This window comes from Neovison vison, chromosome 14 (genome assembly GCF_020171115.1).
Source record: "Neovison vison isolate M4711 chromosome 14, ASM_NN_V1, whole genome shotgun sequence".
NCBI lineage: Eukaryota > Metazoa > Chordata > Mammalia > Carnivora > Mustelidae > Neogale > Neogale vison.
In genome coordinates this window covers 6718715-6746037 of record NC_058104.1, presented here as the reverse complement: position 1 = coordinate 6746037, position 27323 = coordinate 6718715, and the positions used below count along the sequence as shown (strand labels likewise).

At 47.4% G+C, this 27323-nt stretch overlaps 1 protein-coding gene across 1 annotated transcript; it reads right to left on the bottom strand.

Moving 5' to 3' along the window:
- Window positions 1-1214: 1214 nt before the first annotated feature.
- PMS2 (PMS1 homolog 2, mismatch repair system component) lies at window positions 1215-27225 on the bottom strand. The gene is given in 15 exon segments (XM_044233844.1): window positions 1215-1943; window positions 4666-4835; window positions 5264-5364; window positions 7658-7825; window positions 11843-12701; window positions 15025-15180; window positions 16890-16974; window positions 18349-18448; window positions 19800-19897; window positions 20481-20648; window positions 22647-22712; window positions 22715-22830; window positions 24192-24278; window positions 25128-25267; window positions 27123-27225. Coding segments are annotated over 15 exon segments (2481 nt in total). The 5' UTR covers window positions 27146-27225; the 3' UTR covers window positions 1215-1799.
- Window positions 27226-27323: the final 98 nt, after the last annotated feature.

The following is a 27323-nucleotide window of genomic DNA, read 5'->3' as shown; positions in this document are numbered from 1 at the left end:
TGATTTACTCATTAGGCAACACAAAAGGAGCACGCCCTGAGCCTGGGGTTTCCCCCCACCCCCACACCTCCTGCCCACCGCACCTGCTCAGGTCCTGGGGATCGCGACCGCCTGGCCGAGGAAGAGCCGGACCTGGCCGTCACGTCTGCGGTGGCGCACGCAGGACTGCCGGCGGGGCGCTCACCTGGCTCGGGACCACCGGGGGCTCAGCCAGGCCTCGGCGGAGGGCGGCGCGGGTAGTGGAGCGTCCCGACACGGGCGGTTCTCCCGGCAACCGCGGGCCTCGCCCCGCCCGCCCCGCCCTTAAAGGGACCGCCGGCTACTCAGCCGCCGAGCATCAGGGCTCAGCGCTTCTGGTCCGGGAGGCCAGGTGGCAATCTGGAGCTGGACGCACCTGGACCCGGGTTCTCCCGGCTCTGCTAATTGCCGCGTGGCCTCGCAGCCCTTACCTTCACCATATCACGAGGATCCAGGCGGCTTTCTAGTGACCTGAACAAATTACCTCAATTGCTTAAAGCAACGCAAATTTATCATTTTAGGATTCTAAGTTAGGAGTCCAACAGGGCTGGTTCCTTCTGGCAGCTCCAGAGAAGAATCCCATTTCCTTGCCTTTTCCGGCTCCTACAGGCGGCTTTCCTTCAACCTGGGTATCAGCTGAGAGAGGTTCCCCCACTTTTAAGTCCAGGGGCTAGATGGGGCGGGATAACTGACCCAGCCAATCCAGGATACTTGCCTCATTTCACGACCCCTCCCCTCAACCGCCTCTTGAGAGCCCCGTCTGGCCATTTAGGTCCCATATTTTAGAGTTCTCGGATCAGGACACAGCAGTCCTGGCAGGGGGGATGGGGGTAGCGCCTACCAGACCCCAATTCACAGAGTTCCTGCCATTATAAAACAAGAGCCTGCTGGAGGGCACACAGCTGCATCGAGTTCAACAAAGATTACTCGATTGTCTCATGACATCTGAATTTTAAGTTTGCAAATGGAAGCTGGGAGGGGCGGCGCGGCCAGTCCACACTGGTCACCATACACAGACCGCCCTCCGGGTCCACAGAGAGCACTGTGACCCCATCTCTGGCTGGGTTCAGACAGGACGAGATTCCACAAAAAACCATTTGACAACAGAGCTTCTGCTCTCTCTAGTACCACGCAGGACCAGTAACGAGAACATCCCGCAATTCACACCACAAGGAAAGGAAAGCGTGGCAGCAAGGTTACAGAAAAATCAATCTTTTATTTCCCCTTGCCTAAGACACTGCTTTGTCAACGGGGCTGCACTGGGGAACATTTAAAAAATAGTGACCCCAGGCCCCACCTGGGCCGTCTTCTTTCAGCTGGGCAGGGACTCCCCCTTGTGTTTTGTTTTGATTCCTTTTTTTCTAATTTAAATTTAATGTGCGTTAGGTTTGAGAATGACTAACGCAAAAAGACCATAATTTTATGAAATTAAACCATTATGAAGTTAATCAGATTACAGGCTGAACACCGCAGACAACAGCTCAGGCCACAGCAGCAGAAGCCAGAGTGACTTGCGAGGCATTCTTCCTATTTCTGATATGTCCTTGCTTGTACACGCACACACATTCAAGCGCAGAACAAAAAAATGTGTCAAACAAAAAACGTCGCAAGCAATGCTCCATGTAGTTTTAAGAGTCTTGAGATGGATTCTAAGGATCTGGTCTTTTTTTTTTTTAAAGAGTAGGTTCGTTTGCAAGCAAAAAATGGCTAGTTAAAACTCTGCATTTGGAAACATAAAAATCTGCAATAAAATGTATAGTTCCATAAAATGGGAAGCGTTGTCAGCTTTGAGAAAGGACGTCCAGGTTGGCAATGTGTCTCATGGTTGGCCTTCCGTGGGGACAGTTCCAGGGGTGGTCCATCTCGCCCATGTGGGTAATGAGTTTTTTCATCTCGCTTGTGCTAAGGGCAGTTCCAATCATCACCTGAAGAGGAGACACAGCGATTTAAAGTTGTACTGGTTTTGGTTAGAATAGTGACTCTTCAGTAGCATTTTCCTCTGAAACAAAGACCGACAAGATTACAACTCAACAACAGTGTTCCCGGAGAAATCTTTCTCCAAGGAACCCTACCGACCCTCCACCATCTCAGGCCCCCCACCATTTTGGGAAATCCAGCCCCTCCCACACAGCTGCACCCCTCGGCCAAAGACGCTGACCACACCACTGCCCTGACCGGTACCTCCCTGCGGCCCCCTGCCGGCCAGTCTCCACTCAGCAGCCAGCAATTTATTTTATGTTTTTTAAAAATGTTTTTTAAAGATTTTACTTATTTGAGAGAAAGACAGAGAGAGAGTGCGAGACTAGATTACAAACACGGGGAGCAGCAGAGGAGAAGCAAACTCCCCGCTGAGCAGGGAGCCCGATGTGGGGCTCCATTCCAGGACCCTGGGAGCATGACCGGAGCTGAAGGCGGATGCTTAACGGACTGAGCCACCCAGGCGCCCCTATCTTAAGGGAAAAAAGGCAGGTCAGATCACATACACGGCTCACCTTCTCAGCGCTTGCCTCTCACCTGGGTAAGAGCCAACAGGCATCACCTGATTTGGCCCTCACTGGCCTTAGTGCCTGCACCTGCAAGCACGCATTCCTCCCTGTCCCCACTCCAGAAGGCCATCTCCTATGGACAGACCACGCAACCACCTGCCCCAGGACCCTGACACAGGCTATGCCCTCTGCCCAGGAGACTCCATCCCCAGATACTTAACATGCCTCACTGATCCCTCCACTTCGGGCTTCTGTCCCTGACTCCTCTCAGGGGCACTCCCTGTCTGTCCCTCTGTGGCCCTCACCCTGTTTTTCTCCATAGCACATATCCCTACGGGACATACACAGGGCAATGAGCAGGGTCCACAGCAAACACGGAGAAACTGACCCCTGAGAAACACGCCTGAGCCTACGCGTCCCCTTCCTTCTTCCACATGCCACGCGCCGCCCCAAAGTCACGACAGACACAGGGCTCTGCCACGCTGGAGAGAAACAAGGCAAGTATCACCTGGGGGGCCGGGCTTGAGTGCCTGGAAGAGGCTGCTTCAGAGCTCAGGAGGAGCCCAAGGACAGGAGGTCAGCCAGGTAGATGAAGGAGAGCTTGAGGCGGGAGCAGGCTAGAGCAGCCGTGGACCTGGAAGGTGGCCCGTGTGGCTGCAGCTGAGCGAGCAGACAGGGCGAAGGGCCGGCAGGGCAGAGCTCGGGCCCCTGGGGTGCCGCAGAGCAGAGCCACGAGGCTCCTGGGCCTGCTGGGGGGCAGCGGGCCAGAGGGCAGCCTGTGGCCGCAGGGAGCTCGGAGTCACGCGGAGACCGGCTTCTGAGAGGCCTGGCTGTTAGCACAGGCGCATCTTGCTGCCCCCCCCGCCCCCCGTCACCCCAGGATCAGGACACCAGCTCCAGGTCTTCATCAGTCAAAGCTCCGTGGCTGGAAGTCGGACCCAGACCCCCACTCTCTGCTCTAAGTATCCCCCTCCCTGGAGTAACATCCAATCCCAAGGCTGTAAGGTGCCCCGAGTTTCCTCTCAGGCACTGACACCTCCTCTGAGCTCGGATTCATCAATCTGACCGTTTTCAGACACGTCCACTTACAGCCTGACGGGGCCTCGGACACAACTTTTAGGCTGGAACAGCTTTTAGGCCACCCGCCTCCGCCCCAACCAAACATGAACAAGCCGCTGCCTTCCGCGCCTGCCTTCCCTCCGCTCTGGCACCCCCACCTCAGCCTGTCCTCCGCCACCACAGCCTCGGGGCAGCATGGGCTCCTGGGGGCCCCCGGGATCGTCAGGCCCTGCGTGGGGCCCCGGATGTCATGCTGGCTCCGCTCCTGTCACTCGGGCAGCCTTGGGCTTGGGTCAACCCCCCACCCCCACCCCCGGTCTTCGCACTTCACACCCCATTCAGAGGGCTTGTCCTTGAGGGGCTCCATGTCCCCTTCCGGGCGTCAGCTCAGATGCCCCCTCCTCAGACAGCCCTTCCCTGGTCACCAGGTCGACAGCTCACCTGGGTTTCCGAGGCCACTCCCCAGCCCCCCACTGCTCTAACTTCTTTCCTGAACCTATGAGTGTTGGAAGTTGCCATGATTTTTGCTTATATCTTTTCCTCCCCACTAAGCTATAAGCTCCACAAGGGCAAGGACCTCGTCCTTCTTGTCATCTCTGTGTCCCCGGCACGGGGACGGGACAGGTCACACGGCCCAGGCTCAGGGAGTATCTGATGAAGGGAGGGCGTCCCGGCCACTCGCAGGAGCCAATCCAGTGGTGATCCAGATGTACCTCATTTACTTTGACATCAGGCCGATCACCCCCCACCGCCACCACCTCTGGGACAGCCCAAGCGGCAGCGGGTGAACAGGGTACCCCATGAGGTGCCCACCAACGGAAGGACTTACAAAGTCCCTTGCAGTGGCCTTTAGGGCCGGCAGCAGCAAAGCTCCTCTGCCCACAGAGGACAGACAAACCACGGGCCTAGACAGCTCACCGCTCCAGGATGGGTGACAGCTCTAACAGGGCATGCTGCTCGTAATTACAGCTCAGAGGTCAGAGACCACACAGGTGCGTGCGGCTTTTGGGGCACGCACGCTCACAACAGCACGTGGCTGTTCCAGACGATGACCCAGGGCAGTCCCGGCCACTGTGCTGGCAGACGAGCGCCCTTTACTTACAGACTTCCGACAGGCTCTGGAGGCAAACATCTGCCTGACTCGGGAAGGCCGGCACATCACCCCGGGGCTGTCGCTCAGCATAAAGATCAGTTCGTCGATGTCCTGGGGTCCGAAGGTCCAGTTTTTACTCGTTGGCAAGGAAATCAATTTAGCCCTTTCGGTGACTGGAGCTAAAAGAAGAAAATTTGGAGAGGACTCCGTTTTTTTTTGTTTGTTTGTTTGTTTTTTAAGGTTTTTATTTATTTATTTGACAGACAGATCACAAGTAGGGAGAGAGGCAGGCAGAGAGAGAGAGGAGGAAGCAGGCTCCCCGCTGAGCAGAGAGCCCAATGCGGGGCTCGATCCCAGGACATTGAGATCATGACCTGAGCCGAAAGCAGAGGCTTTAACCCACTGAGCCACCCAGGTTCCCGAGAGGACTCCGTTACTTGAAGAGCACATTCCCCTCCGATGCTACCTGTGAAATGGGAAGGCAAGAAAGCAGCAATATGCATTCTGGCGGAACCATGTCCATCTCTGATGAAATGCACGGATCTACAGAACCCCAAAGACTGTCCCCGGCGCTGACAGGACGCACGTCGTAGTCTTGACAACTCACCCTCTTCGTCAATGGCAAAATCAAAGCCGTTCTTTCGGAATATTTCCAGGTTTTCTATGAGAACAGCTTCATTGACAGCCGTTAAGTTGAGAGTCTGCGGTCTGAAAGAACAGAGAAAAGAGAGAGATTCAAACCCAATCTCGAAGTCAGACCTTTAGCTACAAAGCAGAAGGGAAACTAAACCAGTAGATGTGTCTCCGAATTCCTTTCAAAAAGCAGTGTTTTTAAGTAGCAACATTTTCTTGAGCTACATGCCTTTCCTGTCATACGAATGCTTGAGAATTCCTGTTTAATCTTTTATTTAAAGTTAAAATGACCACAAAAGCAGCTGGCTTTCCTCAGTCGCCCACCCCATCCCCACAGCCTGGGCTTCTCCAAATCCGCTCCTTAAAGATAAAGGGAGAACACGAAGATGCCATCTTTCCCCCCCGTGCTACGTTACAGCATCTGAAGCAGAATAAAGAGCATTTGTTTGCCATCCTGCCCCTTCTGTCCGAGGGGCAATCCATCCACCAGCGCTCCTGGATTCACCGAGCGCTTAGTGAGACAGATAATGGCTCGGTCTCTGCCCTCATGGAATAAAAGACCAGTGGGGAAGAACACCATTGATCAAGTAGTCAAACAAACTATTATTACAAAGCAAGCTGCCGATCAGGAGAAAGAGACACTCAGGCCATAAGAGCACAGAGCAAGGGAGACCAACCGGGAGGCAGGGGGCAGGGAAGGTGTCTCTGAGGAAGGCGCCTCTGAGCTGAGATGAGGGAAGGGGCGGCGGCAGTTATCAGGTAATGGATGGAGGGGCGAGTGCAGGGACAAGCATTCTAGGCAGGGACAAGTCTATGCAAAGGCCCGAGGACGGACCACTGACGTTCCCAGAGCCACACGCAAAGACACTTTGTTCTTCTTGATGGCCATGTGAAGATTTATCAGGCCTGTCCAGGTTTTGGAAACAAAAGATGGCCACTGTGCCTTGAGTATGGAGAATGAGGAGGTGAGGGCGTAGGGAGGGCCAGACCACACAGGGCCTGGTACAAAAGGATGGACCTATGATCTTTAGCCTTGAAATATGGCCCACCTAGGAACCCGAGTGGCCTGTGATTACCTGAGCCAACCTGAAATGCCATAAACAAGGGGTTATTTATCTAAGATGGCTGAAAACTAAAAGATCTCTGTAGAAAACGTAGGAATAATCCAGTGTGATAAAGTAGCTTGTTGGTTTTTTTTTTTTTTAGGACTTTATTTATTTAGAGAGCATGGTGGGGAGGGGCAGAGGGAGAGAATCTTCAAGCAGACTCCCTGGTGAGCCCCCAGTCCAACGCTGAGCTCGATCTTATGCCCCTGAGACCACAACCCAAGCCAAAACCAACAGGCAGACGCTCAACCGACTACGCCACCCGGAATTCACCCATTCCATAGGAAATAGAGTACTCTGTAAACTCAGCGTATTTTTCCTGCTGAGCGACTGTTGTAGCTGAAGTTTTCTTCACACCAGCATCTCCTCCTGTTAGGATCTGAGTGTGTTTCTCTAGGTTGTTGAATTCCCCAAATACAAATCTAGGACCTCAGGGCGCCTGGGTGGCTCGGTGGGTTAAGCCGCTGCCTTTAGCTCAGGTCATGATCTCAGGGTCCTGGGATCCAGCCCCGCATCGGGTTCTCTGCTCAGCAGGGAACCTCCTTCCTGCTCTCTCTCTGCCTACTTGTGATCTCTCTGTCAAATAAATAAAATCTTAAAAAAAAAAAAAAAAAAAAATCCAGGACCTCTTCTTCTAACTTGGCTTAAGGCAGGTCTTCTGGCTTAGCTGATACACCTTCCCACCACCCTGTAAAGTGGTCAGTGTAAAACAGGCATTTTGGCAAAGGAGAGAGAAATACCAAATTCTGCAGTGACTTATCACTGGACCTGACCACGTCTAGCTGAGGACTGACACACAGGCAATGCCATCTTACTGAACACACAACATACCATAAATTGCCCTTCATCAAGATGATTTTCTGGTAAAAGGTTTGATACTTAACACGTAACAGGGCACCTGGGTGGCTCAGTCGGTTAAGCCTCTGTCTTTGGCTCAGGTCATGATCCCAGGGATCAAGCCCCGAGTCAGGCTTCCTACTCAGCTGGAGTCTGCTTCTCCTTCAGCCTCTGCCCTCCCCCTCCCCCCACCCCACCCCCACTACATGCTCTCATTCTCTCTCAAATAAATTAATAAAATCTTAAAAAAAAAAAAAAGAACATAATATATTAGCTATATGAACTTGGGCAAATCACCTAACTACTGTGTTTGTGCCATAGGGATGCTTGTGGCCAAAGGACAGAGACACATGGGGAAGCCCTGAGGTCTTAAACTTTAGGGCTGAAGAAGACACTGAGAATTCTGAACAGGAAAACGAACTCACGCTATGAGCCTCTGACCCTGGAGGGCAGTGTGTTGCTGCAGCATCTCAAAGTTGTACTTCTCATCTGTGGCGTGCTGGTCCACTATGAAGATATCGGCGTTCAGTTTGGTGATTATAAATCCCAGGTTAAACTGACCAATGATCTCCATCTCGGCGAACATTGTTTTACTGCGTGTAGACAAAGTTCATTATGAGACATTACCATTTTAAAAGATTACTTTTCATAGACGGTAATACAAAACCAACAGTACAAAAACATCAAACAGAGAAAGGCCCTAATAATTTCACTTTCTTGGGGGTGCCTGGGTGGCTCAGTTGCTTAAACAGCTGCCTTTGGCTCAGGTCATGATCCCAGGGTCCTGGGATCAAGCCCCGCATCAGGCTCTCTGCTCATTGGAGAGCCTGCTTTTCCCCCTCCCTCTGCCTGCCTCTCTGCCTACTTGTGTACTCTCTCTCTGTCAAATAAATAAATAAAATCTTAAAAAATAAAAAAAAAATTTTAAAGTTCATTTTCTTTTTTAAGATTTTATTTCTTTGAGAGAGAGAGAGATGGAGAGAGCAAGCACACAAGCAGGGCGAGGGGCAGGAGGAGAGAAAAAGCAGACTCCCCGCTGAGCAGAGAGCCCGATGCGGGGCTCGATCCCAGGACCCTGAGATCATGACCTGAGCTGAAGGCAGAGGCTTAACCCATTGAGCCCCCCAGGCGCCCCTAGTAACTCCACTTTCTAAAGAAAACGTCAGCTGTTGGTTCATTCCTCCAGCTCCCCAGAGACGCATTATTATGACTGTTCCTTTGGCGTACCTCCTCGCAGACCTTTGTCTCCATGTTGTTTTAAACAAACAAAAATGGGATCCTAATTCTTCCTGCTGTTCACTGCCATCACTTCACAATGTGTCTCAGGTACGTCCTCGGACCCTCCCGTATCAAGCTCCTTCATTCTCTTCGGGGTGCACAGGAGCTCACTGCGTGGGTGTGTCTGGCAAAGTCTCCACCAAAGGGCACTTCAGCTGCTTCCATTTCAAGTAATAGGAAACATGCTAGAACAAACGTTCATGGATGTAAATCCGCACTATCCTGGGGGTATCTCGGTGCGATGAATTCCTAGGTGCGGACATACATTTTTCTGTATTTTGACAGACCTACAGAAGCGTGCACGCCCACCAGCGGTGTGCAAGATACCTTTTCCCACCCCCGGGGGTCAGTCCTTCTGACACCTCCCAAGCCCACCAGCGGGTTGTTGGGTGGGTGGCTTCAACGTCTGACTCCGTGAGTGACCACGGGCGTCAGGGCAGATGGGAAACACACAGCACCGCTGATCTTCACAGGGGACGCGCGGACATGGCCATTCTCCAGCCCACACGACTCATGAGCACCAGCCCCATGGCCGCAGGACACGAGACTGTCAGAGCTGCCGCGGAAGCACGCGGGTTCGCAGATGGTGCCTGGAGCAGAGACCGGAACCAGCCCCTTCTTTCTGTAAGTGCTCCTGTGCCCCGAGAAAGTCCTCCCACAGCACAGCGGCCGCCTGGGCGCCTGTGGGACCTGCTCGGGTGGGTGCGTCCCCAGTCAACCAGGGGCGAGAGTCTAGCAGCGACGCCTCCGTGCGCCATGGGTTACCGACCTCCCATTTCCTGTGGACAGGGAGAGCCGCGCACGGAGCTCAAGTCCAAGGTCAGGACCGAACCAATCCCCAAGCCCTGTCTTTGAGGGTGTGTCTCCTGGGACCATTCCTGGTAATGATTCCATGTCAGAGTCCAATCAAGATACAAAAACCACACCCGTGATTTGAACAGGGAAAATTCATAAGAAGGTACTGGAAACTAGTGTGAGGTTAACTACTTAGCTGAGTAACACAGGAGTAACACAGGAGTAGCAAACGCAGGAAGCAGCTCCCACCTCCAGGAAGAAGGAACTGCAAGAACACCCCTACCCCGCCCCCCACCAGGGGGCTGAGTTTCGGACCTGCCCCTGACTGGATAAAAGTACGTCTACTAAGTCTCCTGCAGCAACCCAGTGAGCAACCTTGGGTCTGCTGCTGGCGGCTGCCTTGTAGGAGGAAAAGACAAAGGCAGCCAAGAAGCAAGGAGAGAAGCCAGGCTCAGGCAGTGTCTTGCAGTGTCCCTCCAGCGCCCCCTACTGACAAAACCAGACAATGCCCCCAGGAGAAAGGCTTCACGCGGTCCAGCTGCCAGGGTTGCAAACTAGGCAAAGTACAGTGGATTTGAGCTGAGAGGCAACACCCGAAGGCCAACTCCCTGGCTCCCCAGGTAAATTCCCCACGGGAAGAACCTGAACCAGCCTGAAAACTCCGGCAATTTGTCTTTTCCGGTGTATTTCCCACCATGAACTAAAACACTGTAAAATTTTACAACTTGATATATTTAGTTATAACTCAAAATATAAACACAAAAGCTGGTAAACAGGACCACAGTACCTTCAGTGACTGCCTAATCTTTCACTCGGAATGTGTCTCAGGAAAAAGCCATCAGCATAAGCATAGCTCAGAACCAAGAGCCGATCCAGCAGCCGTGCACTGAAGGCTGGAAGCCAATGCTGGGCCCACCACAGATCTAGGTTCTCCAAGCAACCAACTGCACTATGTGTCAAAAATGCAGATTCCTGGGCTCCATGAGATCTACTAAGCAGAACCTCCCTCCCAAGGCTGGCCACAGGTTCTATTTTTCATGTAAGCTTCCTCGGTGATTGTTATATGTACCCAAATTCCAGAACCATGACCACAGGTGATCAGTGAGTATTTGCTGATTTAAAATCACTATTTTTAGGGGCACTTGGGTGGCTCAGTTGGTTAAGCATCTGCCTTTGGCTCAGGTCATGATCTCAGGTCCTGGGATCCAGCCTGGCATTGGGCTCTCTGCATAGCGGGGAGCCTGCTTCCTCCACTCTCTCTGCCTGCCTCTCTGCCTACTTGTGATATCTCTCTGTGTCAAATAAATAAATAAAATCTTAGAAAAAAAAAAAAAAAAGAAATGACTGTCAAAATTAGGCAAGCCTAGTTGTCTGGACAAAAAGTGCCACAAAATTTCAATGCGCTGTGTACAAGACACAGCACGTTTCAGTACCCGCTCAGACAAAACATATACAACATTCAAAAAGATAAAAGTTACATATTTCAAGAAAATTCATTTTTAGAAGTCACAACACTGTATGTGATTATTCTCAACAAAGTGGTAGTGACCAGCATTTTCTATTAACAGCATTAACAGTTTTCTTTAAATTGAATCCCTTATTACTTAGCCTTACCCAAGGCAATCTTCTGGAAATCACAAGTTTGATAATGCATTGTAATTTCTGGTAATAAATCAATAATAGGGGACATCTGGGTGGCTCAGTCAGTTAAGCGTCCGCCTTCCGCTCAGGTCATGATCCCAGGATCCTGGGATCAAGTCCCGCATTGGGCTCCCTGCTCAGCAGAGAGCCTGCTTCTCCCTCTGTCTGCCTCTCTCCGTTCGTGTGCACGCATGTGCGTGCCTGCTCTTTCTGACAAATAAAGAAAATCTTCTCTAAAAATAATAATAAATAAATAAGATAAAAATTTTTAAAAAATAAATCAGTAACAAGAAATAGCAATGTCTCCGAAAAGCACCAGGAATTCGGTTGCTATGAGCTGGAAATCTTCAACAAGAGGAAGGAGGTCGGGGTCAAGGAGGCACTGATTAATATGGGCTGATGGAAAGGATGTGCTAAGAGATTCTAAGGAAATAATTCTTGAAAGGTTTCATGGAGAAAGAGCTCATCAAAGAAAATTAATTTGCTGCACATGAGAGGCAATGAAAAGAAGGTGGTGAATGGAAAAAACATCACCAAGGACCCATCTGTGAGGCTAATTAATGACGAATCTGTGCAGTGGAGATGGACTCTGAAATCAGAATCTTCGAGAAGGAGCACTGAGAAGACAAAGAGAAAGGGGGCCGGGACAGGAAGAGGGAGGAGCTTGGGCAGGTGTGATATGGGGAGGCCCCCAGGTACGTCTGTCTGTCCAGCAGCCAGAGGACCAGACCCCCTGCGCCGAGGCGGGGCCACACCTGCGCCCTAAGCCAGGAGAGGAGAGGCGGGCAGAGCAGAAGACAGCCAGGGGAGCAAGAGCAGAGCCTGGAACGATCAGCCTTGTCCCCTCACTGCAGCTCACAGACACGCGCACAAATGCTCCCAAGGAAGAACATTACCTTATCTCCTTTCTCAGCTCATCCTCTGCGGCCTGGTTTTCTCCGGGGCAAATCTTGGCCCTGAACTTTCTACACTTCTGTGCTGCTTCTCTCTGCTGTTCTTGCTGTTGTAACTGCTTTATCCGATGGGCTAAAGAGCGCATAGAAAAGGCCAGGGGCACGATTTTCTTGTGGATTTTAACTGCCACATCAACCTGAGACGCTGATGAGGTCTGAGTCTTCACTGGCCCTTGGTGGGCGTCAGAACCAGAAGGGATTCTGTCTTTCTTAAAACGCTTTGTGTGTGAGGAGGACAGGTCGGCAGGCCCGGGCAAGACTCTATGTGTCCGACCGCCATCCTCTTGGTCGAAATGGCCTTCGGGGTCTGCAGAGTGATGGTCAGTCTCAGGGGACTCCTCCAGAGATGCCACGCTTCCTTGGGAAAACTTCCTGCTGGTGTGATGGCCCGTTTCTGGGGCGCCAAGCCCTTCTTCCTGGTCGGCTGGCAGGCAGCTGTGCCCAGGGTCCTGCTCCATGTCCCCTCTGTCCCTGAGGTCACAGAGGCCCTTATCTGAACACATCAGCTCCTCCTGGGGTTCGCATGAGTCTGTGCCAGGGATGGGCCTCTGGGTGCAGGGGGGGTCCGAAGCTCCAGAAAGCCGTTCTTGTCTCTTCTGTCTTGGGGACACCCGCCGCAGTTCAGGGCTCTTCGGACCCTGAGGCCTGCTCTCTGTTGTGTGCCGAAGAGAAAAGGTCTCTCTCAGTCTGGAAATGGTCACTGCCCTTTTCTCTTCTCTTCCGGTCCTTAACGAAGTGGCACCATCCTGCTTTTCTGGCTGACGCTTACCCGTTTCTGCCGAGTGCGTTTTTATTAAGTGACCTGAGTAGATACGAACAGAGAAGAGTATCAGGGGCAGCGAGGAAATGGGATCAGACAGGGTTTCCGCATGAATAAGCCCTTCACAAAAGAAGGAATCCAAATGGCCGATCAAACACACTCCCAAATTGGGCACCTGGGTGGCTCAGTGGGTTAAGGCCTCTGCCTTCAGTTCAGGTCATGATCCCGGGGTCCTGGGATCGAGCCCCACATCGGGCTCTCTGCTTTGGTGGGGAGCCTGCTTCCTCCTCTCTCTCTGCCTGCCTCTCTGCCTACTTGTGATCTCTGTCTGTCAAATAAATAAATAAAATCTTTTAAAAAGAACAAACAAAACAAACACACTCCTGAACCTAAGGGAGCCAGCCCTGCTGTCCCCGTCAGAAACGGCGCCCACGCCGGCCAAAGCCAAAGACAGGGATGTTCTTGGCCCTTCGAGTCATGACAGCCCAATCCTGGAAATGACCCCGCTAGCCACAAGTGAACTGTGGTGTGTAAATACAAGGGAATGCTGCACAGCAAGGAGAGGGAACGCATTGGGTGCCCCACGCGACATGGGTGAGTCTCATGAGATATCGAGAGAAGGCAACAAATCCCAAGAAAGTCAAGTAGTAGGTGGCTTCAAATTAAAAGCAGGTAAAACGAATCTGTGGTGTCTGAAGTCAGGAAAACGTCACCACTGGGCAGGGAAGCAAAAAAAGGGGTCCCAGGGTGGTTGAGGGGTGCCATTTCTTGACCTCAGGGCTCACACACTTGTGTCTATTTCTGTATCCAGTCAAATGGCTGAAAAAGGACACTGGTCAATCGTGCCTCAGGATGTTCTGATATTCTAGCAGATTCTTTTTACAGGGGAGCCTCTGCCAAAGTGCCTGTGAGCGGGCTCGGAGATGCCACCCTGGCCCGTTCCACAAAGATGCGTATGCAACTGACCATCGTCCGCCCCCACTCCACGCACACCCGGATCTGCAGCACCCCACACCGAGAGCAAGCAGGGCGGATGGGGGTTCCCCGCATCCAAATCAAAGCTCCGCCACTCGACTGTCCAAGTTTCTGTGCTCCTGCCCCACCCCAGCCGTCGGGAGCTTTACCTCCACGAGATTCCAGGTTATCAAAATGAGAGCCCGCCCGGTGTCTTCAAAATCGCCCTCTCCCACGCCTGGGGTGCTGGGAATGGAGGACAGAGCTGCTCTGTATCCCTGTCCCTCCCCTAAGCCCCAGACTTATAGCAACTCTTTTACCTTCCCTGTTCAAAGCCTCATCCCCAAACCATTTCCTCTCACTGGGAGCCACACTCATCTTGTCACCTTAGCTTTCCACCAAACCCTAGTTTCAGCACCCTCCGCGGCTCTGGTCTTCCCCCAGTTTGGAGGATACAACGAGAGACCCCCGTGACCTCCAGCTCTGCGCACGCGGACACGGAGACTGGGGCAGGCTGGTCTGCAGAAGACAGGATGCCCCCCACGGAGCAGATGTGGCCCTCAGGGGAGGTCATGGCCCACTCTTCCCTCCGCCAAGGAGGGCAGCTGGGGCTCAACTCTGGTCCCCCTCCCAGATGTCCTGGCTGCATGTGGTTTGGATAAAAAAGAATCAAACTTTAAACAGAAGGCTGATCGCGTATGACCAAGCAGTAAGCTAACAGACATGCCTGTTACTATTACAGACGTTGGGTGAGCTTTGTGGCAACACTCATTCCAACGTGGCACTCAGCGAAGAAGTCACGGGGTGACATGAGGGAAAATGGCAGAGTGAGGGCCCCAGACACTCCCCGCTCCAACAAAGAAATGAGAAAATGGGCAAAAGTGGTCAGTATCGGCTTTTTCGGAACTCTAGAAATGAACAAAAGGCTTGCCCTGCACACGAGTGTTTATTAAAGAGAAACGGTCTAGTCCTGGCGAACCCGCATCTTCCCTGGGTCGGCCTCACGTGCCATCATTTCTCCTATCCATCAGACTTCCTCACGTCTGCGGCTCACACTGTCGAGCGTGACGCCTCCTCTAAAAGAGGAGATTGTTGGGGCGCCTGGGTGGCTCAGTGGGTTGGGCTTCTGCTTCGGCCCCGGCCATGATCTCAGGGTCCTGGGATCGAGCCCCGCATCGGGCTCTCTGCTCCGCGGGGAGCCTGCTTCCTCCTCTCTCTCTGCCTGCCTCTCTGCCTACTTGTCATCTCTGTCAAATAAATAAATAAAATCTTGAAAAAATAATAAATTAAAAAAAAATAAAAGAGACTGTGTTCCGTGTCAAAAAAACCTATCCCTCCGGAAACAAATAACACGAAGTACCTCAACAGCTATGAGTTCTAGAACCTGTCTGTACACCCGCATTTCTCTCACCTTCCACATCCAACAACGGCTGCTGAGAGACACTGAGTTTGTTGACGTCACTGTCAAACATTCCTACCAAAGACGTCTTTAAAACTGCCAGCAGAAGCTTCTCTTCTTGCAGTAAAATTTGCCTTTTATCTGGAGTGACGTTGATATCAACACATTCTAAGGCAAAAAAAAAGAAAAAAGATATTTCTTTTGTTTAAAATCACCTTTAGCAACAGAAATTTTCCCATCTACAGTTTTTTTCATTTGCACTTAACAAAATTACTTTTTTTTTTAAAGATTTTATTTATTTGACAGAGAGAGAGAGAGAGAGAATGAGTGGAGGAAGGGGCAGAAGGAGAGGGAGAAGCAGACGCCCCGCTGAGCAGGGAGCGTGACACAAGACTCGATTCCAGGACCCCAGGATCATGACCTGAGCTGAAGGCAGACGCTTACCCAACTAAGGCACCCAGGCGTCTCATTAAAATCATTGCAATGTCCAGATTAATATTCATAAACTATAAAATTAATTCTTTCAAATAAACAAGAAAAGGATGAACCATTTATTAAATGGATGGAATATGCAAGTATTCAATTGGGTAATTTGAAAAAAAAAAAAGGCAAATAAACACATGAAAACATACTACAGAAACTACAAGCTAAATGAGGTCCTTCCATCTCCCACTGAGATTGGTTTAAAAATGATACTACCCAGTACACCTCTGGTAGATGTGTGCATTAATACAGCACAGTCATGGACACAGTAATTCTAGCTCTAGAAATGTATCTTTTTTTTTTTTTTTAAAGATTGTATTTATTTATTTGACAGAGAAAGAGATCACAAGTAGGCAGAGAGGCAGGCAGCGGGTGGGCAGGGGACAGACTCCCTGCTGAGCAGAGAGCCCAATGCAGGGCTCCATCCCAGGGCCCTGAGCCGAAGGCAGAGGTTTAACCAACTGAGCCACCCAGGAGCCCCTCTAGAAATGTATCTTAAGGAAATTACCTAAATCACAGATAACAATTACAAGGATAGTATTTAAAGTTCTAAAAACTGAAGACAACTTAAATAAGGCTAAAAATTTTAAAGTTTAAGATACTAGGCACTTTGGTGGCTCAGTCAGTTAAGAGTCCTGACTCCTGGATTCTGCCTAGGTCACAGTCTCAGGGTCATGGGATCGAGCCCCATGTCAGGCTCTGCGCTCAGCAGGGAGTCTGCTTAGAATTCTCTCCTTCTGCCCCATCCCCTGCCTGTGCACACACATGTGCGCTCTCCCTCTTTCAAATAAATGTATCTTTAACAAAAAGTTTAAGATACAATGGAATAGAATGAACGCAGCTACTAATATCATGTTTCTGAATAATTTTTAATGACATGGAAAAAGGAAAACATTCATATCTAAAAATAAAGAGCTTGATACAAACTTACTCAAAATTATTTTCTCCCTGCAAAGGATAGGAGCAGGTATATACGTCATTACCTATTTTTTTTGGTTGTGCACCATATCTCTAAGTGCTTAGAAAATAATACTAAAAAAAAAAAATTAGTTAACAATAAACCAGAATTTTCCCAATCGGAAGAAAAATATGCATCATTTTTAAAATCAGAGAGAACACGTAGCTTGCCTTCTCCCTTGGGTGCCAGGAAAAAGTCACATTTGTCTGATAATACAAGTAACCCTGTCTCAAGCAGAATCAGGAAAATCTATAAAAAAAATAAGTCTATAACATTAAAGGTCTGTACGTAAGAAAAGAAAAGAAAGAAAGAAAAATACATTGCCAGTAACTATTGCTACAAAAGTCTCTTTCCGGTCGTTATCAGGGCTTTATGATTTCATTTCATTCCTTTCCGGGTAAGTCACCAATGTGACAGAGAGCTCAGTGGAACTTACCTGAATCAACAGAAATGTTAAGAACGACAAATGGATACTGATGTCGATTATACATGTGATAGACCTCATTCACGAGCCTGGAGACCTACACACAAAACAAAGATTAAAAAAGAACATCTGTTCCCCCAACATGCTGTCCTAACTAGAGGGATGTATTTTAACAGCTTTATTGAAGCACAGGAGGCCTCCAATAAACTACACGTATTCAAAGTACACAGTTTGATAAGTTTACAGTCAAGGTCAGTAAGATTATCATCAAGACCATCAGTATAGCCATTGCCCAGAAAAGTCTCCTTGTGTCCCTCACAGGGATATTTTTAATTATCAACCCCTAAACCTGAATCTTTTTTCCAATCCAAAGATGCTTTTGAAGAAATATCAAAAGATAGAGATGCAGCCTATTTATTTATCTATTTTAACTCTGGTGTCGTTAACATGATGCAGGTGCAATTTAAATGCTCATAGGGGTACCTGGGTGGCTCAGTCATTAAGCGTCTGCCTTCGGCTCAGTTCATGATCCCAGGGTCCTGGGATTGAGCCCTGCATCGGGATCCCTACTTACTGAGGAGCCTGCTTCTCCCCTCCCACTCTCCCGGTTTGTGTTTCCTTTCTCATTGTGTCTCTCTCTTTCAAATAAATAAAATCTTAAAAAAATAAATAAATGCTCATTAGACACAGGTTAATGTACACCAAAATGCATTTATATGACCTTATAATGTGATTATTAAATAGGGTCAAACTATAAAATCGCACCATCTACAATCCAGTGGAAAATGCACAGGTTGAACCACTAAAGATGCAAAATAAAAACTGAACCACTAAAACCCATGTAACCCTATCAGAATGACCAGCTTCAGTGTGAGGCAGAAGGTATCAGGGCCCTTATTTTCCTGGAAAAGGGACAGAAGAGGAGAAAACATGAAGCATATGCTCATGTGTCAGTCTTGACTAAAAAGTCCACACTGGCATGCCTGGGTGGCTCAGTGGGTTAAGCCACTGCCTTTGGCTCAGGTCATAATCCCAAGGTCCTGGGATCGAGTCCCACATTGGGCTCTCTGCTCAGCAAGGAGCCTGCTTCCTCCTCTCTCTGCCTGCCTCTCTGCCTACTTGTGATCTCTGTCTGTCAAATAAATAAATAAAAATCTTTTAAAAAAAAAAAGTCCACATGACGGTCAATGTTCTTAAATGTTTACTTTCTACAAATATGGTAACTTCTATAGTAATAAATATGTGGGTTATCAATTGTTAAGTGTACACACATATAAAAAATGCATAAATGAAACAGCCATATAGTACATTTCTTTAAATGGCTGAATAAGATAATTTAAAGCCATGTTTCTGAGTCAAAGTCCTAAGTTTCACGTAAATTTCCTGTGTCAGGAGACCTTTCTTAGATGATAAATAAAACTGAAAGTTAAAGACGAAAGAAAGAGCAAACACAAAAAAAATCTTTAAATACCTTTGCTGGGTCACAAGGCCGCCCATTGATGAAGAAAAACTGTCTGTCTGTTGAACTTCTTCCAACACCATGAGCACAATAAGAGATGAAGCCTGAGATGCTGTTCAATGTTCATACGGTAAGGGCAGGATTCCAGAAAGAAAGGGTTAGTAACACATCAGAGGGCACATTCTTACAGTAAGAACAAAATAAAAACAGAATACCTGGTGATGTTCTAAGTATTAACATTTCAGTTAATGTGTATCTGTGTTCCATTCTGATAAATCATTAAAAGAACACAAACCTTCTGGAATGTTCTATACCTCCTGTAGTCAACAAATTCACCACAGGCAATGCAGTGGGTTCAAAATGTAATTGCTTCAGCTCTCCTCTCATACTTGACCTATTAAATTCTTGGCCTCATGCAAGGAGTGAGTTTCACCTCAGACTCTCATTCTGGAACCTTCCAGATGACCCCAGGGGCTATCCAGGGAGTCCAACTCCTTGTATTCATTATTTCTGCCCATATTCCCTGCCCTTTAAAACTATGCTCTCCATCAGCAAACTCCTGTCTACTATTGTGTTGTGAAAGTGCTTACTCTCCTTGTGAACTACCTCAAGGATATGCGCACTTCCATAAGAACAATATGTCTGCAAAAAGAAATGAGTCCTGGGAAGCCTGGGTGGCTCAGTAGGTTAAAGCCTCTGCCTTCTGCTTGGGTCATTATCTCAGGGTCCTGGGATCGAGCCCCACATTGGACTCTCTGCTCAGTGGGAAGCCTGCTTCCCCCTCTCTCTCTGCCTGCCTCTCTGCCTACTTGTGATGTCTGTCCATCAAATAAATAAATAATCTTTTTTAAAAAGTAAGTAAAATAAATTTGAACATTAAAAAAAAAAAAGAGGGGCGCCTGGGTGGCTCAGTGGGTTAAGCCGCTGCCTTTGGCTCAGGTCATGATCTCAGGGTCCTGGGATCAAGTCCCGCATCGGGCTCTCTGCTCAGCAGGGAGCCTGCTTCCCTCTCTCTCTGCCTGCCTCTCCATCTACTTGTGATTTCTCTCTGTCAAATAAATAAATAAAATCTTTAAAAAAAAATAAAATAAAATAAAAAAATAAAAATAAAAATAAAAAAACAATTAAAAAAAAAAGAAACAGGGGTGCCTAGAAGGCTCAGTGGGTTAAAGCCTCTGCCTTCGGTTCAGGTCATGATCCCAGGGTCCTGGGATCGAGTCCTGCATCGGGCTCTCTGCTCAGTGGGGAGCCTGCTTCCCTCTCTCTCTCTCTCTGCCTGCCTCTCTGCCTGCTTGTGACCTCTGTCAAATTAATAAATAAGTAATCTTAAAACCAAATAAATAAATTATAAAAATTTTTAAAAAGCAACAGTGATTTTAAGATTAAAATCACCATCTTTAAAAACGAAAAGCTCCAGAGAAAACATTTGATCGCACTTTTTCCCCCTGCAGCCATCTACTCACTGAAAGAGGGTGCGGAGGGCGTCAGCGTGGCTCAGCCCAAACTCTTCACAAACGGAGTCACTAGGGGGCAGCTGAACAAAGGGAATGAGGCTTTGCAGCTAAAAGAAAGCAAGTCACAGTTAATTCCTAACAAAAATAGGAGGAACCCAACTTCAGAAAGGAAGATACAGAATGAGGGCTTTGGGTGTTTTCTTTCCCTGGACAGGCCATTCACATTAAGAGCACAAAGAGTTTTGACTGCTGCTTCTGGCAGTAAGAATAAATGTGATTTTTTTTAATTAGAAAGATGAACTGCTTGGGCTCATCCTTGTCCGTAATGAATACATTGCCCACAACATATTTTTTTCAGATGGAGAGTAATAGGAGGGCTTTCTTCTCTGGAAGAATAAAGTAAAACAATCTATCAGGCCTCAACATTCATTTCTGTGATAAGTATCTAATACAAAAATCAATCATTGGGGGCGCCTGGCGGGGTCCGTCCATGGAGCGTGCGCGACTTTTGATCTCGGGGTTGTTAATTTCGAGCCCCACGCTGGGCGTAGAGCTTACTTAGAAATAAAAATCTTTAAAAAAGGAAAAGTGATTACTGGATTTTGTTTTTTATTCTTTGGAAAGGACAATGGAAAGCTGCCCTAACTACGGGAGCAACAGAACGTTTCTTAAATAACCGGTCACCACTACCTGTTTCTGCCCAAACACCGAGGCAATATTTTCCTTTATGCTGCAGCTCCCACTGGTGCAGACCACCGGCTGCCGTCTCCCTTGTCCCACCTGATTGCTGCAACTGACACGGATGCCCGCCGAAATGATACAGTACGCGTGCAAGACCTGGACCATTTTGGCGTACTCCTGGGTGAAAAAACGCAAATGCCAGACTCCGCGTTACTTTAATCCTGCAAGAATTATATGATTCAAGTTAAAACACGCATCTACCTCTGTACGTGGTGTAAAAGAGAATTCACCGGCTTCGGTTCGTAGCCACACTTCTCTCGTGCCCACAGTGTCCATGCCCACTGCTGTAACTTTATTTTTATTTTTATTTATTTTGTTTTTATTCTGAGAGAGAAAGAACGCGTGAGTGGGGAGGGATGAGGGGGAGGAGCACAGGGGGAGAGGGAGACTCTCAGGCAGACTCCCTGCTGAGCACAGAGCCTGACTCCCAGCTCCATCCCACAACCCTTAGGTCATGACCTAAGCCAAAATCAAGAGTCAGATGCTCAACTGACAAGCCACCCAAGGAACCCCATGCCTGCTGCTATAAAAATCCAAACGTACATTCCCTTAGACCCTGTAATCCTTTCTCTAGCAATTTATTCTTATAGAAAGACTGGCACAATCAATCAAAGATATACGACAAAAATGTTCACTGGAACAATCCTAACTGTGAAAAATTAACCTAAACAACCATCAACAAGGAGCTAATTATGGGACATTCATATCATGGCAGAATAATAAAGAATAAACTAATGAGTCAGCCAAAAAGGTACCTACAATATATAATATGATCCTAATTTTTAAGAAAAAAAATCAAAACATATTCATAAAGGTTCTATACATCTGTATACATGTTTGGACATACACCAAACTCCAGGAAGTCAGCTGAGACAACATCAATTTTCTACTACCTACAACTCTGTATTACTTACATGTTTCATATTCTGTATTGCTTGATTTCCTTACACTAATTAATTATCTCAAATTTTTTTCCAAGATTTATAAAGACACGAAACTAAAAGGAGTCTGGAGAGACATACAACAATCTGTCAACGGGGTCATGTCTGGCAAGGATGAGTTCTTTATTCCTATAATTTCTGAAGCACGAATTTTCTTATGATGAGATACAAAAAAAGTTTTTTGCTATATAAAAAAAATTTTTAATAAAGATTTTATTTACTTATTTGACAGAGATCACAAGTAGGCAGAGAGGCAGGCAGAGAGAGGAGGAAGCAGGCTCCCCGCTGAGCAGAGAGCCCGATGCGGGGCTCGATCCCAGGACTCTGGGATCATGACCTGAGCTGAAGGCAGCGGCTTAAACCCACTGAGCCACCCAGGCGCCCTTTAGCTGCTTTTTAAAAAAATACTTTATTTTATTTTATTTGTCAGAGAGAGAGAAAAAGAACACAAGCAGGGGGAGCAGCAGGCAGGGGAGAAGCAGACTCCGCACTGAGCAGGGAACTTGATGTGGGACAGCTGGAGGCAGACGCTTCACCGAATGAGCCACCCAGGCGCCCCTATAACTGCTTTCTTAAACACGATTATATAACATTCGGTTACTTCATTTTCATTCAAATACATAAAAGTTGTAATAATTCATTTCTTAGGAAACCAAGAAAAATAATCTTACTAAGACCACAGATGGGGGCACCTGGGTGGCTCAGTGAGTTGGGCATCCAACTCTTGATTTCGGCTCACACTGTGATCTCAGGGTTGAGAGATCGAGCCCCGCAACGGGCTCCGCACTCAGCATCGAGTCTGCTTGAGATTCTCTCTCTCCCTCTCCTTCTGCCCCGTTCCCCCTGCTCCTGTGCAATGCTCTTTCTCTCTAAATACAATCTTTAATAAAAACAAACAAAACTATAGTTAAAATTTAAAAATTTTACTTCTTAAGGAACTCACTCCCATGTTAGAACACTTAATAAATATGCCATGGTGATTTTTTTTTTTTTAAAGAAAAAAAAAAGTGGGGTGGGGGTAAATCAACCTAAAGTACAGGCTTTGGTGGGAAAAGACAAACCAAGCACTTTACAGAAAAATTCAGGGAAGAGAATTCACCAAAGGGTTAACTTTAGTTTCGTGCATGTTATGCCACCAAGGCTCTGGGAAGCTAGGGTTCTGGACTGATTGTACCTTTTTAATATTCCTTTGAAACTCCTTATGACGTACAGGAAGCGTGTGAAACAGCTGCTGCACACTGACGGTCGTCCCTCTGGGGCGTGGGTGGCGGGTTTTCTGCACGATCTTCCCATTGTGATCAAACACCAGTCGAGTCCCAACCTTCGCGGATGTGTGGCAGGTAGAAATAGTGACATCGCTGTGAGAGAGAGCAGGCGCCACAGGGTCAGAAACTCACAGGGCTGCGAATCACATGCTCATTTTTCTGACTTTCGTCCTCTAAAAAACCCCTCCTGAAAAAATGCTGATCTCTCTGAGTCCATCCAAGAAGTTTCCATGAGTGAGGAGTCACCGTAGCATCTAAGGCTTTGCACCTAGCGAACATTGAGACACAGAGTTCTGTAAATGCTCTGTTTTGATCAAAGCTTTGATATTTGATTTTTTTTAAAGATTTTATTTATTTATTTGACAGAGAGAGATCACAAGTAGGCAGAGAGGCAGGCAGAGAGAGAGGAGGAAGCAGGCTCCCTGCTGAGCAGAGAGCCCGATGCGGGACTCGATCCCAGGACCCTGAGATCATGACCTGAGCCGAAGGCAGCGGCTTAACCCACTGAGCCACCCAGGCGCCCGATATTTGATTTTTGATTAAGCTGCAAAATAAAAGATCTCAGAGCTTACATATTAATGAATAAAGATTTCTCAGTTTTAGTCCTACTGTTCTAAGAATTTTTAACAAGGATCGAAAAAATATTATAGTTCCAATGTATAAATAACAATTCATATAAATTTAGAATCTGTTATACCTAATTAAGAACTTTGGTTAAATTTTTTTCCTAGGGGCGCTTAGGTGGCTTAGTGGTGAAGGGTCTGCCTTCCCTGCTCAGCAGGAAGCCTGCTTCTCCCTCTCCCATTCCCCCTGCTTGTGTTCCCTCTCTCCCTCTCTCTAGCAAATAAATAAAATCTTTAAAAAATTTTTTTTCCCTGAACGTTTAAATAAATCAAAACCAACACGTCTATAACTTACAGTCTCTGTGCTATTCTGACACTGAGAAGGGCAACAATTTTCTTTACAAGAGTATTTATCCGTTTCATTGCTTACATTTCGGAAGTATTACCACTTAGATTGGTAGTAAGATAAAACAGAATGTGGACGTTAGAAGTTGAGGCATTCAGGATAGAAAAGAATAAGCAATGATTCTAATCCATACATTTTCATTTTCAGAGAGATCTTTTATAAGGGGTCAAGTTAGTAGACAAAAATATTCCATCACCTCAGTGCACAAAGTGAGCTCAGGGCTTCTCCCCGAAAGCCAAAAGTTTCAACCTGAGTTAGGTCAGCAAAGTCTTGAATCTTAGAAGTGTGATGTTTCAGAGCTGAAAGAGAGGTACACAGTAAGACCCAAGACGTCTCAAGTGATATACCACTGACTATTCACAATACCTGCTAAAGTAACTGGTTTCTAAAAAGTCATTTTTGTGTTTCTGAAGACAGTGTGACTCAAAGTTGTTGAACCATTTTGCCCAAATATTTTAAAACAGGATGAGAAAAATTCCACTTACTTAAGCCTTCAAAGTTGTCTTCTTCTACCCCACATCCATTGTCTGAAACTTCAATGAGCGCCACCCCATAGTCTTTAAGCCTAAGATCTGAAAAGTTTAACATACTCATTTCTCAAAGAACTCATCCATCAAAAGTCTTTATAGTGACGTGATTTATAACTTACCTAATGCAAAGGTGAGTCATAACTATACTCATTTAAATGTACTACTGTCATTTGGTGTATTTCATTTTTTTTTAAAGGCCCTCTTGGCAAATTATCAACCCAGATAAAAGAGTTTCATTTTCTTCCTTTCCTTCCTACCTTTCTTTCAAAAGGATAATTTTAACATAGTCATTAAAAAGAAGAGGCACTGGAATCTGACTTCCCAGAATCATATGATCCCAGCTGTGGAACCTCAAAAGCAGTAAATTTCTGTGCCTTCATTTTCTTATTTGTAAAACAGGTAAAATTACAACAATAGTAACTCTTATCTCATAAGGTTGTTCTGCATCTTAAAAAAAGCCGTGTGGCACATTAGTAAGAAGACAATAAAAGATAACTGCTTTTATGATTACTACTATCTACCTAAGTATGAGGCACCTAAGAGATGCTCAATTAAAGTTTAAGAAATAAAATTTCTGGGGCACCTGAGTGGCTCAGTGGGTTAAAGCCTCTGCCGTCAGCTCAGGTCATGATCCCAGGCTCCTGGGATTGAGTCCCACATGGGGCTCTCTGCTCCTCGGGGAGCCTGCTTCCTCCTCTCTCTCTGCCTGCCTCTCTACCTACTTGTGATCTCTGTCTGTCAAATACATAAATAAAATCTTTTAAAAAATAAAATAAAATAAAATTTCTCAGTCTACCAACATTTGATGGTCTCATTACAATCACAAGTGTTTCTTGAATAAAAGAGTAAAAACTGATGGTTCCCTGTGGCTTAAGACTCTCCCGAACTTACCAATAGTAGTGGCTCCAGCATCCACGCTATTTTCAACCAACTCCTTCACAGCAGTACTTAAACTGAGTACTACTTGTCCAGAACAAATCTGATGGACTGACTTCCGATCGATAGGTTTGATGGCCTTAGCAAGTTCTGTGCTAAAAACATGCATTATGAAAACCAAAGTGAGGAAGCATTTATGTATTTTCATCTTGGTTTTAAATCCAGGAAATGATTCACCTCTACTAATAGCCAATGCATCTAACACATGCATTTATTATATTAACATATCCATTGATTACATTCACAAATATACATGTTATCCTATAATTCTTACACTTTCATCAAAAAAACCTTCTGAATAGATACTTCCAATGCAATAGATATTTAGAAATTTAGTTATGCTGGGATCTACATGGAGGAAACACATGTATCCCTCCACCAATGGGTCAATAATCTTCGGCGACAATGGGCTCTTCTTCTGAAAAGTGAAAGCAACACTTCTCCCACCAGTGGAAAACCCAACAGCATATTGGGAAATACACAGTGTTTATGTGAAAACCAAAACCATCTTAGAAACTGGGTACCTGTTGTATATCTATTTTCATAGGAGCCTTTGACTCTCCCCTCCAAGTCTAGCCTGACAGCTGCTGCTTTAGCAAAAACCCCCAAAGTTCTTGGCCTACCTACCTTAAGAGTTTCACAACCAATCTGTTTCTACTCTCTCCCTATTCCTACCCACCCTCCATGCTACCAGTTACTTAAGAAATCACAGATCTGGACAAGTAACTTCTCTGCCTAAAAAATCTACAAGTATAGGGGTGCCCGGCTGGATTATTTGGAGGAACATGTGACTCTTGATCTCGGGGTCCTGGGTTTGAGCCCCATACTGGGTGCAGAGATTACTTGAAAAATAAATTAGTTAATTAAGTAAACTTTGGGCGGGGGAATCTACTAGCATCCCATTATCTGTTATATGAAAATCCAGTCCTATGCAAAACTGGACCCAAATCTACTTTTCTCTCGTTCCCTCCAATCCTCCGTTCACCAACTCCCCTATATTCTAGTTATAACAAACTGTTAATATCACAAGCTCTTTTAGACACTGCACCTTGTCCATACAGGTCTGTCTAGACCGTTCCCCTCTTCCTCCTCTGCCTTGCAAACTCCTGCTCATCCCAAGAACATATTCCTTATGTTCATTAGTTTAGCAATTTTTTTGTAAGAGGCTTAATTGATAATGTGGCTTTAAGAGAACCCAGGAGCCTCCCTGCGAGAGAAATCTTTGGGTAGTCGCCCACAACTGCTAACACACAGCAGACCCTCAATAAACCTTGTAAAACAAGCAACAAATATCTTTACTCCTCGTTCTACCTTGCAAAAAACTTCTCTCAGGTTTCTCTTAAATGTGGAAACTGCAGATGGCAACACAAAATGGAAAGAAGTGTCTCTGACACTTACTTAGTCGGCAACACACCATAGGTCACAAGTCCACTTCCGATATTTATTTGGAGGACGGGGGATGAAATATTTAAACACGGACAGCGAATTTGCAAGACTAGCCGGGACACTCGCCCCTCCGAACGGGGTTAGTAAACAGCAATGATATGCTCAAGGAGATGCCAAACTTCTGCATTTTTGAAACCTGTGCGGCTATGCAAATTAGCAGGCTTTGAAGCCTCCCCAAATAATCTCAATTTAAAACAAAAAAAGAGAAAGAGAGAGAGAAACCAGGTAGAAAAGAAGTGAGTTCAGTTTCCTGGGATGTCGTGCTCCCGCTGCCAGTCGCCGGGCACGTCCAGGAGTCTAGGCAGAGCCTGCCGGATCCCCCCGCCGACCCCGACCGCAAAGCGCCCTCCAAAGGGCAGCGGGTCCGGGGAGCGCCGAGGAGCCCGCTCCGGGGCCTCCGCGGGCTCCCCAGCGCCGCGGTCTCCTTCCCTCCCTTCCAGGGCTCTGGAAAGACGTGGGCATCGGGGATGGCGACCGCGAGGGGACACCGCACGCATCGCTCACCTCGGCCCTTCCGCTAGCTCCATGGATCCAGAACCCGACCCGCCTACCCGACTCGAGACAGTTCCCGCTGCAGCTCCCACGGAGGCTCCGCCTCCCTGCCGCCCATTGGCTGCTTCGGACACCGTGCCCCGCCCCTTCCGGATGGGACCTCCGTCGCTTCCCACACCCCCTTCTTGCCGATTGGTTGTGTAAAAAGTCGAG